Genomic DNA, 14,480 nt, shown 5'->3' with positions numbered 1-14,480 from the left:
TGAGTGAGAGAGCATTTTAGAGGATAGGGCGAGAGGCTTTTTTTTTAACAGTGATTTGCAAAGTGGAGGAGCATCAGTAAAGTGAAGTTACTGGGAGGCTGTCAAAGTGGCAGGAGCTGCAGAGAAGAAGGATCTTGCACCCACCTGGGGATTATGTGGGAGTACAGAGGGAAAGCTAGTGCTAGATGAGTAGATGGAAAGATTGTGATGGTAAAAAGAATGGAGGTCCATGTGGCAGACTAGGGAAGACATGAAGGGTTTTAAAAGCAAAGAGGGTGAATTTTTGTTTTAAACAGGATCCTGGAAACAAAGTAGAGTTAATGGAAATGTTGGAAGATGGGACGATTTGGTTGCATTGCTTTATGCCTCTGTGTGTGAAAATGTAGGTAACATAATTCTGCACATGCTAGGGTCTGGACAGCTAGGTCTTGGGGAGGCAAGTGTTTCTAATTCTTCCTCTCTCTTCTTCTCTCTTCTACCTTTGTTTGCTGTTCCTGCCTGTGCCCCTCCCTTTCTCATCCTTCTTTCTCCAGGTTTTCCTGGGGCTAGTTTTCTGGACTCCCCCAGAGCTGGTAGTGTCTTTAGCCCCCATTCTAGGGAAGCCAGACTCCCATCTGAGAGGGTATCTGAGCTAGAGGGATCAGTAAGCCTCAGATGAGTCAGCTAGTGGGAGTGCCCCAACAGAGGCTCAAATTGGGCATTTTCTGGGCTCTCTGGGGCATTATTGTGTATGAAAGTGACACATTTGTGTTTTCAGAGCTGTATGGTTTTGATGTCCTTATTGATGCTACTCTCAAGCCCTGGCTACTGGAGGTGAACTTATCCCCATCCCTGGCCTGGTAAGTGATTCCCAGCTTCAAGAAATGGAAGGGCTGGGACCTCAATAAAGATGGTGGAATCTCTGGCCACACCAGGTGCAGCACACCAAGTGCATGCCCTGGGCAGGCATGCCTGAATGAAATCCTTGGAATATTGTTCCATTATTAATGGGCTTACAGAGTGGATCTTCTTTGCTGTTCCTTTTCATAGTGACCTGGGTGCATCAGGCATTCTGAAGGAGTCCAACTGGGGTTCTTTTTGCTTTCTGACTATTTCTTTGTTACTGTTGCTAATATCTCATAACCTAGGGTCCTATTTGACTACTCATTTTTCTTCTCCTCTCACACAAGTTGTTTCCAAATCCACAATGCATCAGAGATCTGTCCCTTCCTCCCTGTCCACACAGCTATGAACTGTTGTCCATACAATTTCTTATCTGTTACTGGAACATCCTCCTTTCTAGCCTCCTCAATAGCCATTTAGCCCATGTCTTAAGTCCATTCAGATTGTGGCCACTGAAATTATTTTTCTGATCCAATGTTCCATACAAACATGCCTGTATACCTGACCTACTATTATTGCATTCCCTCCTCTTTCCTTTTACTTTGCCACTGATGCCAGCGCTCTGTACCCCATTCATCTTCCACAGAACTGCAGAGCATAGTGTCCTTATGGTCCTACAATAAAGAACTCTTGGCTGCCAGGGCCTTAACCTGTCTTTCAGTCCAGATTAATTTCAGTTTAGCTCTGTGTACATACATGCTTTGTATTTCCCCTTCTATCTGACCCCTGCATCTGTCTGACCCCTTCAGGGTCCATCTACTTTCTGTGATCATTTGTTCACTGCTTCCTAGCATCCATTGATCTGTCATTTTATATGGATGGGTGGTTACTGTTTAACATTTGTATTGCAATAACACCCATTCTGCTATGTGTTGTAGAGATACATGGAAACCCATCTCTTCCCAAGAAGAGCTAACAACCCTCCCCAAATGATGCCCAAAGGGAATGTGGGAGCGGATTATAATTGAACAGATACAGTGTTTAGAGGCAGACATAATTCATCCACTATTTTTGTGATACAAAGATAATCAACTAGACTTTCTCCATATCTTCCATTCTGTTTGTGCTCTCTGAGAACTGATCCACCAGGAATATGATGAAAGGGAATCTGTGTTGGGCATTGATGCTTTCCATGAACTGCCAAATAACTGACTCCTCCTGTCTCTTGTTGCATATGGGGACAGTGATGCTCCTTTGGACCTGAAGATCAAAGCTAGCATGATTTCGGACATGTTTACCCTTGTAGGTGAGTGCAATAGAAACTTCAACATGACTCTTTACTGCATGTTAATGTGCAGTTTTGTGTGGTCTATTGTATTAGGCTTGGGTAGATGTGTCAGGTTTTGATGTTCATATATGTATTATAATGGATGGGGGTGTTTGAGTTAAGACGAGTGGGTGCATTGAGTTATGGGGACGGTGTGTGTCTTGAGTTGCATGGATGGAATTGTAGGTGGGTGGATGTGGTGTATTGGATAGTTATACTAGGTTCAGGGTGTGTGGGTAAGTGTTCTGGCTTGTCAGATGTATTTGGATAGGGGGTGAGTTAGTGTGTTGGATTGTAGAACAAGATGGTGTGTGGAGGTGTGTTGTGATGAGTGTTCAGTGGTGGGTCAGGGTGTAATAAGTTGTGGGAATGGTGGTGAATGTATTAGATGTGAAGGGGACCAGAAGAAATGCTACCCAGTGCACTGCTGTTGTGCAGGCTGAGCAATTTCTTCTCTTAAATGTGTTGAAATCTCTGGTTTGATTTGTGAAGCTATCTGTTTCCTTGACTCCCCAAAATGAGTGACTGCATTTTACAGCCTACTCAAGGGAGTTAAAGAGAAATGAAAAAACATTTGTAGGGTTGAGTGCTCCAAAGTGAAGGCAGTGTTAGTAAGTTGTGATTAGGCTGTACAAATGTGGAGTTGTGGGTGTGAAAATCTGCATAATTGTAATGTGTAGAAGTGTTTAGCTAGCAGAGTACCCTACGACTAATATTTTACATTACTTGTTGAGAGGTTGTTTCGGTTTTTGGTGTCTTACTTTTTGGGCCCGAAAAGAGGTAGAAAAATGCTACCAACACAGCATGCTTAGCCACTGAATGGAAGAGGGCACTCCTCTATGTTCTTTAGCAACCCTTCTTTTTAAATGCTGGCTTTTCAAGGGCATGCTTTCTGGTTCTAAGGCAGAAATATTATGCAATGGGGGCAGGGACAGGGGAGGACTCAAGAGTTAAATAAACTAAGGCATACTGAGGAAAAAAAACTTTTTGGGCCTTGTTCGGGGAAACACACACCTGGGTTTGTGGTTGATAAAACTGTTGGTAGGAATGCTAGGTTGTGTTTCAGGGGCCGCCCAACTCTCCCAGAAATTAAAGGTGGTTTATGGAATAGTGTCCCTGTAGGTGCTCCACTTCAGGTGTGCATGCATCCCACACACCTTCAACTCGGAGATTTTCATTAGCAGTGTCTGTTCGACCCATGCATGTGCCCTACACACCCTCATGCCCCAAACCAATGCTATGTAGGGCTTCATGGATGAACTGCCCTCAGTTTCTTCTTAACTGTCGCAGCCTGAGATGGTGCTTTAGCATGTCTGCCCTGAATGGGCTTCAAATAAAAGTTTGTTTTTCCTCCTAGTAGTGAGTTTAGTTTTTAGATAATTTGATAGTTAGTTTAGTAGTTGAGAGAATTAGTTTTGTTCCTGTCCCCTCCCTCTGGGAAGGCTTGTCTTCCTTGGGAAAGGCATGGCCAGCTCACCAAGGTTCAGATGTTGCTGGGAGGCCATTCTGATTAGCAGCAACCACTCCAAATGTGTTCGCTGCATTGGAGATTTGCACGTCCCTCAGAAGTGTAACTTCTGACTGATCCTTAAATTCAGAGCAAGCAAGAACCGGGAGATAAAGTTGAAGATACTAATGATAGAGTTTTCCCTTTTCCCTGCTTCAGAGCCAGATCAGGAAACACCCCCTTCCGCCGGTACATCAGTCTCTGGGCAGATCCAGCGCCCCTTTGATCTTGGTTCAGCTATCCCCAGAAAGGGGACGACTCCAGAGACTTCCTTGAATGGTCCCAGGAAGAGGAGCTCCAATTTCCTTCTTAAGGAGCTTGCTCCTAAATGACTTCTGTCTCCCAGTTGTTCAACTGTTTCAGAAGCTTAAACTTTTTGGCTTAGTACTGTAGAGCAATGGACTCTTTTGGTAGCGGTGGGGCTGGATAGCCCTGAAGCTCTTCCAAGAGCAAACACTGCTCTGACCAACCGTCAGTACTGTTCAGACAAGAGGGCAAGGAGAAACATTCCTCTAGGCCAGTATTGTTGGACGCACAGCTTTACTGTCAGCACCTTCCCCAATGGGTTCCTCTGTACTGAGCAAGCCTAAGTGTCTAACTCCATTGGCACCCACCTCGGAGCACTCTTAAGTCTTCGGTACCATCTATCTCTACAGACACAAACACCAACATATCGGTACCGTCTCTCCAATTGGTACCACAAACATTTTGGTACTTGAAGAATGATTTATCAGTGTCAGATGAACAGGAGTCTCCAGTGCTCATGAATACTGAGTGCCTCTTGTAACCAAAACCCATTCGGTCAGCAGACTCCTATCTATCTCCAACACTGCCTGATTCACCACCTTTTACTGTTGGGATCCTCCACTGGATGATGTCAAGGATGATGATGCAGACTTCCTTTTCAGTCTCTTTTCTCTTAGTGCAGGGCTCTCTTATCTGTCTGCATAGGAACCCACTCTTCGACACTCACAGAGAGAGAGGAATTTTGGGAAAGTCATCATGGGTGGTGGGAACAGCCTTGGATGCTACCCCCTCTCCTATATGGACCCCCTCAATGACCATAATGGGACCCCTGGGTCGCATACTGATGACAGTTTTCCAAGGTATTGAGTTTTGCTCACTGGGATAAGAGAGATATACAGTTACCTCCACCCCAGCCCATTCGTCAACAGGAGGAGACATTCAAAGAACAGGAAGCTAGGTCAGATGAGAAGGATACCCCTCAAATCACCATCTCCTTGTCTCCAGATGAGGCGGTTATGCCTCCATCACCATCTGTGGCTGATGATAGCCAGCAATTTCAGGAACTCATAAAATGGGTGGCGGATGCTCTCCCAATACCACTTGAAGAGGTCAAAGAATCACAACACAAGTTGATGGACATTCTGCAGTCAGCAACACCAACCAGATTTGCACTACCTATCAATGAGGCACTTTTGGATCCGGTGAAGATGGTTTGGCGGACTCCAGCAACAGTACCATCTTGCAAATGAGCAGATAAAAAATACTATATCCCCACCAAGGACTCCAAATTTTTACTCTCCCACTCCGCACCTAATTCTCTTGTGGTGGATGTGGTGAATGAGCAGGGAAAACACCACCATACCAAATCGATCCTGTGTGACAAACTAGAACCACCTGGAAGTCCTACTCATCTGCGACCCTGCAATTTCAGATTGAGAATTACTGGGCATTCATGGCAAAATATTATTACACAAACTACAGGAAATGTCCTGCTTTTATCGAGCACCTTCCACCAGACCAAAGAGAATGATTTCAGACCATCACCGCTAAGGGACAATTATTGGTCAGGACATCTCTTCAAGTGTCCTGAGATGTGGTAGACACCATGGCACATTCCATTTCTGTGGTGGTAGTTATGCGCAGGGCATCCTGGCTCCAACTGTCCAGCTTTCCCTGAGAAGTCCAGAGCATTGTAGAGGATCTCACCTCTGAAGTTGTTTTCAGAAAACACAGAGAAGTCCCTGAACACTTTGAAAGACTCCAGAGCCAAATTACGATCTCTGTGAATTTACACCCCTATGAACAAAAGAAAACTTAGTAGGTCACAAAGCACCCAGAGATACTGGCCAATCCAATTTTGTGGTTCCAGAGGCACATTGGATCCACAAGGAAGAAATATAGATTGCAGAGGAAAAGAATTGTTCATCTATGTGGCCCAAGTACTCAACCAGAAGCAAAACACCAATTTGATGGGTTGGTCAAGGGTTCGAATCATCACGAACTTTAGTTCACATCTGCAACAATTTGCCCATCTCCCCCATTTGGACCCTGATTTACCCATTTTCAACATGCATGGGAACAGATTATCGTAGAAAAATGGGTCTTGAAGATTGTAACATTGGGCTACACCATTCACTTTTCCTCCCTCCCTCCTTTCCACCCCCCCCCCACCCATCCCTTTTCAGGGACCCCTCTCACAAGTTCTTGTTGAGACAGGAGATAAGCTCACTTCTTCATTTAGGAGTGATAGAGCCTGTTCATGCTCAACATAAAGGGAAAGGGTTTCTCCTTAAGGTACTTTTCCTATACTAAAGAAAATGGGAGAGTTAAGACTGATTTGAGATTTAAGACTACTAAACAAATTTGTAAAGTCTCAGAAGTTCAGCATGGTAACTCTGACAGCTATAATTCCTTCACTAAATTCAGGGGGTTGGTTTTCAGCCATCGATCTACAGGACACTTATTTCCATAAAGTGATACATCCATCTCACAGAAGATACCTGTGTTTTTGATTTAGGCCAGGATACTTTTCAATACTAAATGCTCCCCCTCAGACTCTTCTCAGCTCCAAGAGTATTTTTCAAAAGTATTTGCAGTGGCACTTAGCTTTGTTGAGAGGCAATTTTAGTATTCCTGTACCTCGATGATTGGTCGTTCAAGGATTGGTCTTACAAAGCAGTGCAATCAGTCATGCAGAGTGCTCTTTTGCTGTTCCTGGAATTAGGTCTTCAACTCAATGTAAAAAAATCCACGTTGACCTCAGTACAGAAAATACAGTTCATAGGGGCATCCTTCGATTCATTGAAGACCAGGGCCTACCTTCATATGGACAGATTCATAATGTTGTTAGATCTAGCCAAGACTGTTTGATCACCTTCAAACCTCAGTGAGAAACTGCCTCCAACTCCTAGGTCACATGGCAGTTTGTACTTTTGTAAAAGATTATTCAAGGTTGTGCCTTCATTCTTCAAGGGGTGGCTCAGAGCAGTGTAGTTACCAAAGAAATGCAGCTTAGACAAACAGGTTTCAGTTCCCTGGTAGGTGAAATATTCCCTAGACTGGTAGAAAGATCATCAAAATATTGGTGCAGGCATTCCTTTTTTCTGACGGTCACCATAATGATGGACGTATCCTTTTGGGATGGGGAGTTCATCTCGATGCTCATACAATCCAGGGCAGATGGTTGCCTCAAGAAACCAGTTTCCACATCACCTGTTGGAACTCAGGGCAGTCAGAAATGCCTGTCCTTATTTTCTGCCTCTCATCAGGGTCATGATGGACAATGTGGCCTGCATGTTTTATGTAATCCAGTAAGGAGAAAGGAGATCTACCCCCCACACTCCCTACGGATGCTGAAGCAGTAATGTTGCAGAACTAGCACATGAGCCATTGCATACGCATTTCAGCAATCTACCTCCCTGATATTCAAAACACTATGGTTGATGCTCTCAGCAGGTGCTTCTCTCAGGCCTACAAATGGGAGTTGGACTCTCAGGCCCTCCAAGGCATATTTCAGACTCGGAGTTTTCCAGAAGTGGACCTCTTTGCCACCTCTATAAACAGGAAGCATGGTCTTTTCTGTTCAAGAGGCAGTCTAGGTGGCCATTCTCTGGGGCACCTACCTCCTACCATGGACAATATTTCCCCCAATGCCTCTAATACTGAGCATGATGAACAGAATCAGACAGGACAAAGCCAGGTTATTCTAAGATTCCCAGTGTGGTTGAGGCAAGCTTGGCATCCTTACCTGTTTTATCTGTCCCTCTGTCCAGTGATCAAGCTTCTGATCATCCCTTATTTCCTCTCCCAAGACATCGGTTAATTGCTTCATCCCAACCCAGGAGTTTTCCACCTCGGGGCATGGCACCTCAATGGTTTATGGGGCTAGAGTCTGCCTGTTCTGTGGAGGTACAACAGGTGTTATTAAAAAGTAGTTAAGAGTCTACCCAAAATACTCACCTTCAAATATGGAAAAGATTAGCCATTGGAGTGAACTCCAATGACTTACACCCGCATCTTCCTCATTCTTGATTATCCTAGATTACCTGCTGGAACTGAAGAAAACAGGATTATCAACCAGATTGGTCCAGGTTCACTTGGCAGCCATAACAGCCTTTCATTCCCCAATGGAAGTGTTTTCAGTGTTCACTCACCCAATAACTCTGAGTTTCATCAAAAGTTTTGGAAACCTTTTCCCTCAAATGAAAGACCCCACTCTGACTTGGGATCACAATCTAGTTCTTAGATGTCTCAACTAGACCTTCATTTGAACCAATGGCGACCGGTTCCTTTCTTCACCTGCCTATGACAATGGTGTTTTTTGGTAGCCATCACGTCAGCCTGAAGAGTTGGAGAAACTGGGGCCTTAATGACAGACCATCCTTTCACGGTATTCTTCAAAGACCAGGTTTCCTTACGTTCACACCCTAAATTCCTACCTAAAGTGTCATCTGAGTTGCATCTTAGTCAGTGCATTCATTTTACGGAGTTTTGCCCCAAAACCACATAATTCTCAGCAGAAGGCTTCCTTTCATATTTTACATGTTAGAAGAACATTGGCCTTCTATCTGGATAGAGCCAAAAAATGTCAGTTGTCTCCTAGACTACTTACTTCCATTGAAGTCAGTTCTAAAGGATCTACAGTCTTCACCCAGTAGGCTATTGAGGTGGATCTCTGGGTGTATTTTTGTATGTTATGATGTACATTCAACCTAAAATTCAAGGGTGTTAGTGCACTCTACAAAGTTGCAATCAGCATCTATGGCATTACTTACGGATGTTCCAGTATCTGAGATTTGCAGAACTGCTATGTGGTCTTCAATACATAGCTTCTCCAAATATTAAGCCTTGGTCCATGCCTTTAGATCTGATGCAGCAGTTGGCAGTGTGGTTTTGTCTTCAGTGCTGCACCTGATGCTGGAGCTCCCTCCTGCCTGTGGGGATACTGCTCTGGAGTCACCTGAAGTGGAGCACCCATAGGGACACTTCTCGAAGAAGGAGTGCAGTATCTGGTTCTTCAAGGTGTATCCCCTTACAGTTGCTCCATTCCCTGCCCTCCTTCCTCTCTGTTTCAGAGTTTCCTTTGTGAGACTTTGCAGTAGAAAAGGAACTGAGCACAGTTCATCTGCACAGCTCAATATAGCCATGGTATTGTGAGCACAAGGGCATGTATGGTCCTTGCTTGGGTCTCCAGTCAAAGGTGCATGGGGTGCACATGCGTGTGAAGTGGAATGCCCATGGGGGGGAATGCATCTTAAAGAATCACAGTTGTTGCACCAGGTGAGTAACCTCTTCTTCTTACATGTCTCCCTACTCCCACAGGCTTTGTGTGCCAGGATCCGGGCCAGCGGTCAAGCCGGGTAGTCCATCACTCATCTGAGTCTGCCAGAAGAAATCCCTTTCAGAAGCCTCAGGTAAGCAAGTTCAGCAACCCAGGACTTCGTGTTGCAGCTCTGAGGAGAATACCAGGATAGCAGCTTTAGTCAGTTTTGCCCAAAGGTGAAAGAGCCTGCAAGTGAGTGTAGTGAGGCCTCTGGAATCCTAGCACAATTGTAGAAGAGGAGGCTCATGGGATGCGACTGCACTATGTGTGTCCCAATCAACTTCACTGTGGGTGACTAGCTTCAAGAATCCCACAGCTTTTTGAGTATTTGTGAGACCATATCTGAGGCAGAAAGAGCTTTCATATTTGAAATTAGAACCTTCTTTCCCCTTTGCCCCTGGTTTCTTTCATCTCCTTTCCCTTTGGACTGAGGCCTCATATGGCTCATGATGAATGTCCAGTGTCCCTTCTGCTGTTAAAATGCTGGATCTCTGAAAGGCTGCTCTTCCCTCATCTCTCTCTGTCAGCCAGATTGACCCCACAAATGTTGGTGGGGGGGGAGCTTCCAGCCCATTTGTTTTCTCAGAGGCATTTTTCACCTCACAGGCATTGTGCACTGAATTTTAAATCAAAGGGTTTTAATTTCAGTGAGAGTTTGTGAGCTGCCTGCAGTTGGCCACTGTGCACCTTTCCTGTGGCATAGTGACTGGAGCCCAGGTGGATGGAAATCTTTCTCTGTTCAGATTTCTATCTACCTGGAAACAAATTCAGAACATGGAAGACTCTATATGAATTGAGGTAAAGTACATCTCACAAAACTCAGATCTGCCAAAATCTGGATCTGGATTTATCTTGTGGGGTGAGAATAACTGGTGAGGTGAGATTTCATTGGACATAAGGACACCTGGCTGCGGCTCCAGTTCCCATATCCAATTCAACAAGTGGGAATCAATACAGATCTCCATGACTTTCAAGACCACATTTTGAGGCATAAGGAAGGAGTGGAGTGCTGTGCCTTCTCCTCCTTGACCTAGCCTTTCTTGGACCTGTGGGAGCCACTTAATGGGGCACATGTCTCTACAAGTGGCGATTTATTCAGGAAACAAGTTAAATGGTAAGTAACCATTTTTTGCTAGGGCAGACCCCACTGGTCATTGAATTCCTGCTTGAATTCACACACACAGCTCAGGGTGAAGAGATTACGAAAGCGGAGATGTATTTGAAGCATTTGATTTTTGATGTTATGAATTTACAGAATGGATTTCTCATAAAAGCTGTAAATGGTGAGTAAATTCTGGGCCAGCTGAAAAGTACAGAGATTCACAGTGCTGAGTGCTGGCCATGAAGTGGACTGTCCCCTCTTTGCAATGGTACCTCAGCCTGCACTTCTCTTACCAGGAAGACCCTTGTAGGATAATGAGTAAGGATATGCAACAGAGGTTCCTGAGCTCTACAGAGGATCCCATGAGTAGAGGTGGGCACAGGCCTTTCTCCAATACCCAAGAATTTTGGCGGGGGCTGCTCTTTTCTGGATGCCTTTTGATTTGGTTTCTGTTTCATCATCTGTTCCTCTTCCACTTCTGGTCTCAACTGCAAAGGGAATTTTGGGTCATTCTCAGCTCCTCCATGATCTTAGAAATTTGAATAGTTTGTGATCTTAATCAGGGGAAGTTTCATTTGTAGGAAACAAATGAGGTTAGGATTGGTGACTCTTAAGTGGTAACATGGGTCTCGCCATAATGCACTGCCAGTCCCTTGTGTGCTGTCTTTGGGTTGACTCTCTGAGCACTGAGCATTACCCTCCAGAGAAATGGAGCAATTACTTGCTTTCTTTGTAATTGACCATTGGTTTGGACTAGAGTTCTTTCAATGAATCCTAAGCAGTAAAGGGGGAGCTGTAGCTTCTTGTGCATAGACCAATCTAAGGGAGGTACTTGGCTGTAGTACTGCTTGAAATGACAGATCCCTTGAAGATAATGTCTTAAGCCCTTTGCTGTTCTTGTGTGTCAGCAAGGAGGGAGGCAGCCTGGACACCACCACAGGCAAGAAGAATTTCTGCTCCTATGTGAATGCTTATTCTCCATCACTTTCTTAGTGAGCTGGACTAGGGTATTATCCCAGTGCCAAGTGGAGGCTTATTTGTTCTCAGACTGCTTTGCAAAGTGCTGCTATTTTCTCATTTCTGTCCTTGTAATGGAATGTTGGACAGCATCCCGTTTCTCCCTCGGAACTGGAATATCTTGGATATTCAATGAAATGGCTCCTGGGACTCCCAGGGTTTTCCCTTTTGGGATTTTTCCTCTCTGCTCTGCACAGTTCAGCTGAACAGCATCACTTATCTCTTTCCTTTAATGGCTAGTAGGTGTTAATGCAAATGAAAAATATCCAGTACAAAAAAGATAACTTTGGTCTTGACAGTTGAGATAGGTTGGTTACTTACTTCTGTCATGTGGAGTTGTTTTTTCTGTTGTTGCGGATTGTGCATGTACTCAGAAGGTCTAAACGTTTGAGCATTTGCCTGAAGGTTATTATTATGATTGCTGGGGGTGGAGGTGATGCAGAATGCATTTGTGCAGGACATAGGCAAAATCAGAAAAGGAGGTGGTGGGACCACCTAGCCATTCACCTGGACTTTTTAGCTATGGCCTCTCACTACAGGGCATGTCACACCTTGTCAGAGGTGAAGGTGTCTTGGCAGAACATGAGATTTTTATTCCAATTGTCTGTCTCTTGTAGTGCCCTGTCTCTGTGCAGTCTTGGTTAACAAACACAAAGTTGTTAAGGCTTCATTCAACTTAATTTACTGATGTGAATACCTTTGTAATACCTTTGATACAGATTATCCCAGAATGTATTGCAGAACTAAATAGCCCAGGTAAAGAGATTCAGAGGTAAAGGAGAAAGGATGTTTCATCTGAGATTTGAATGGAGATGGAGAGATACAGGAAGATTATTCCAGATGGCAGGAGCTGCAGGGAAAAGGTTCTCAGCAGTGGCAAGATTGTTTTAAAAAGTCAAGCTGGTGTGATCATCTATCCACAAAGGTGCAAGATGATGGCACCAACATTTGCATGCTGGAGCCTGGAGACTAGGGATTCGGGGAGGCCATAGAGAAGGAAACTGCAGTAGTCAGGGTGGAGTAGCAGTAGCAAATAGGAGCAATATCACAGTTGTGGGTGGAGAAGAGTGTAGGATTTTGCCTAGGTCATGGAGGCCAGAGACAAAAGAGGTCTGGGTAAAGGAGAAGGGCTTCTCTTGCCCAAGAGAAGAAATAATTATTGTCCTTGAGACAGCCATCTGAAACAAGTGTTGAAGAAGTCACAAATGCACTAGAGCAAGATGAGCTGAGAGGGTGACAAGAAAGGATTTGTTTAAAGGTGTTAGAAGATATTTTGAGTTGTATGTCCTTAGCATAAGTCAAAACTAAGGTTAAGGGTAAAAGTAAGATTGAAAGAAAAGAGTGGTACTGAATCATAAAGTTCTATAGTGTGAGTGATCTTGTAGTAGCTGCCATGGGTGGTTAGGTCAGGGTAGGACCATGGTGTGGGACTCAGAGGCATGTGCCCATCTTTGGAAGCAGATCCAGGAGGTGATCTTGTCCACAGTTTTTCACAAGATGCACTGTGGTCAAGGAGGGAGCAAGAACCTTCTGAAGTCATTATCTACTCAGAGGAGAGAGGTTTCTCTGCTATGATCAGAATGAACCTTACACCGAAATATTAGAAGATATTGTTGGACAAGAGGTAAAGAAGATTAGAGAGAGCTTCTTTCTCCAGCACTTAGACAACAGTACAGTCTCTGTAGAATTGAGCACGTGGGTGAGAGCTAGAAACGGCTGAGTTCTACGTTCAGCTTTGACACTGAATAACTGATTTCCCCTCTCTGCTTATTTTCCCCATCTGCAGTGAAGAGACTGACTTACCTCCAGGGATAGGGCCATGGAAAGCCTTTAAGATGAAAAACTCTCTCCTAATGTTTTCTTTAAGAATCATTTCTGACGTGGTGTGTATAATGTTGGAGTCAAGGAAAGGTTTTTAGGAAGTGGATGGATGGTGGAAGATTTTAGAGAGTTAAGATATTGAGGCAAAGGAGTTGATAGTGGTGACATAGGGGAGCGACTGCAGGGAGAAAGGATATGGAATAACCAACATGCTCAGGGTCTGACTGATCACCATTTTTGGGCTCAGGAAGGAATTTTTCACTAGGTCAGATTGGCAGTGATCTTGGTGTTTTTTGCCTTCCTTTGTAAACCTATGTGTGTGGGTCACTTGCCAGGATCATCTGGGTATATTTCATTTAATCATTTCTCTGCCATTGCAGGAGCCTGGGGCACTGATGCATCTTGGTCTCTCCTAGTCTATGCCTGTGGCACATAGTAGTCTAGTTTCCTGTGGGTTGTAATACTTTGGTCTAATTGTGGTTGTTGGGTTTAGTGGGTGGTATTGGTGGCCTGTGATATACAGGAGGTCAGACTAGATGATCGAGTGGTCCATTCTGGCTTTAAATTCAATGAGTCTAGTGCCTCCTGTTTACTCATTCATTTATTTTTTTCCCCAGCCAGACCTCTTTGGGGTCCTTCCTATCTAATCACTTTTCAATAGGCTGTAATGAAACATTTTCAGTTGGCACCTGCTATGTCAGCTTTCCCTCTGGTTCTTACCACAGGAATTGCCTCTGAGTAGCTTGACCCAGCCTGCTCCAGCACAACATCCATTCCTGTTGCAACTGCTTCATCCTCAGCTTCTGTCGTGCTTGTGGTTTTGTGGAGGTTGCCACAATGAAATTCTATTGTTTTAGTTACTAGCTCAGATGATCCTTACAAATAAGAATACAACTGGATCCTGCATTCATCTTAATTTCAGTATGTGTTCTGTGGGATTACTCCCAAGGTTTAATCAATTTGAGGTTACTTCCTCATTCTTCTTTCACTTCTGTGCTAAGAGGGGGTTTGAATGCCATCTGGAAGAATGATTGGGCTCAGTCTTTTTTGTGTCTTTCTACAGAGGAAGCCTATCTGAGCTGTGCCTAGGGCCCAGTTAAACTGTTCCACTATCCCAGGGCTGGTGCAAGGATGTTTTGCACCCTAGGCGAAACTTCCACCTTGCGCCCTTCCCCCTCCCCGAGCCCTGCGGCAGCTCTCCACCCCCCTCCCCGCTCTGAGGCGCCCCCCCTGCGGCAGCTCCCCCCGCCCTGAGGCGCCCCCCCGCGGCAGCTCCCCACCCCCCCGGCCCGGGGAGCCGTGCGGCAGCTCCCCA

The 14,480-nt window shown here is 44.8% G+C and overlaps 1 protein-coding gene across 6 annotated transcripts in view; it reads left to right on the top strand.

Annotated features, from left to right (window-relative positions):
- Positions 1-14,480, top strand: part of TTLL5 (tubulin tyrosine ligase like 5) — a 207,518-nt gene that overhangs the window by 58,116 nt on the left and 134,922 nt on the right. For 5 of the 6 annotated variants that reach the window (XM_034768480.1, XM_034768478.1, XM_034768481.1 and 2 more), the window contains 3 exons: positions 758-839; positions 2,067-2,128; positions 9,225-9,316. In XM_034768480.1, the coding sequence (XP_034624371.1) occupies positions 758-839; positions 2,067-2,128; positions 9,225-9,316 (236 nt within the window). The remainder of the gene's footprint in view (positions 1-757; positions 840-2,066; positions 2,129-9,224; positions 9,317-14,480) is intronic. The other variant, XM_034768482.1, reaches the window with a different exon arrangement.

Source organism: Trachemys scripta, chromosome 4 (genome assembly GCF_013100865.1).
Source record: "Trachemys scripta elegans isolate TJP31775 chromosome 4, CAS_Tse_1.0, whole genome shotgun sequence".
Classification (NCBI taxonomy): Eukaryota; Metazoa; Chordata; order Testudines; family Emydidae; genus Trachemys; species Trachemys scripta.
The sequence above is the reverse complement of the archived record's forward strand: the minus strand, read 5'-3'. Positions and strand labels throughout refer to the sequence as shown.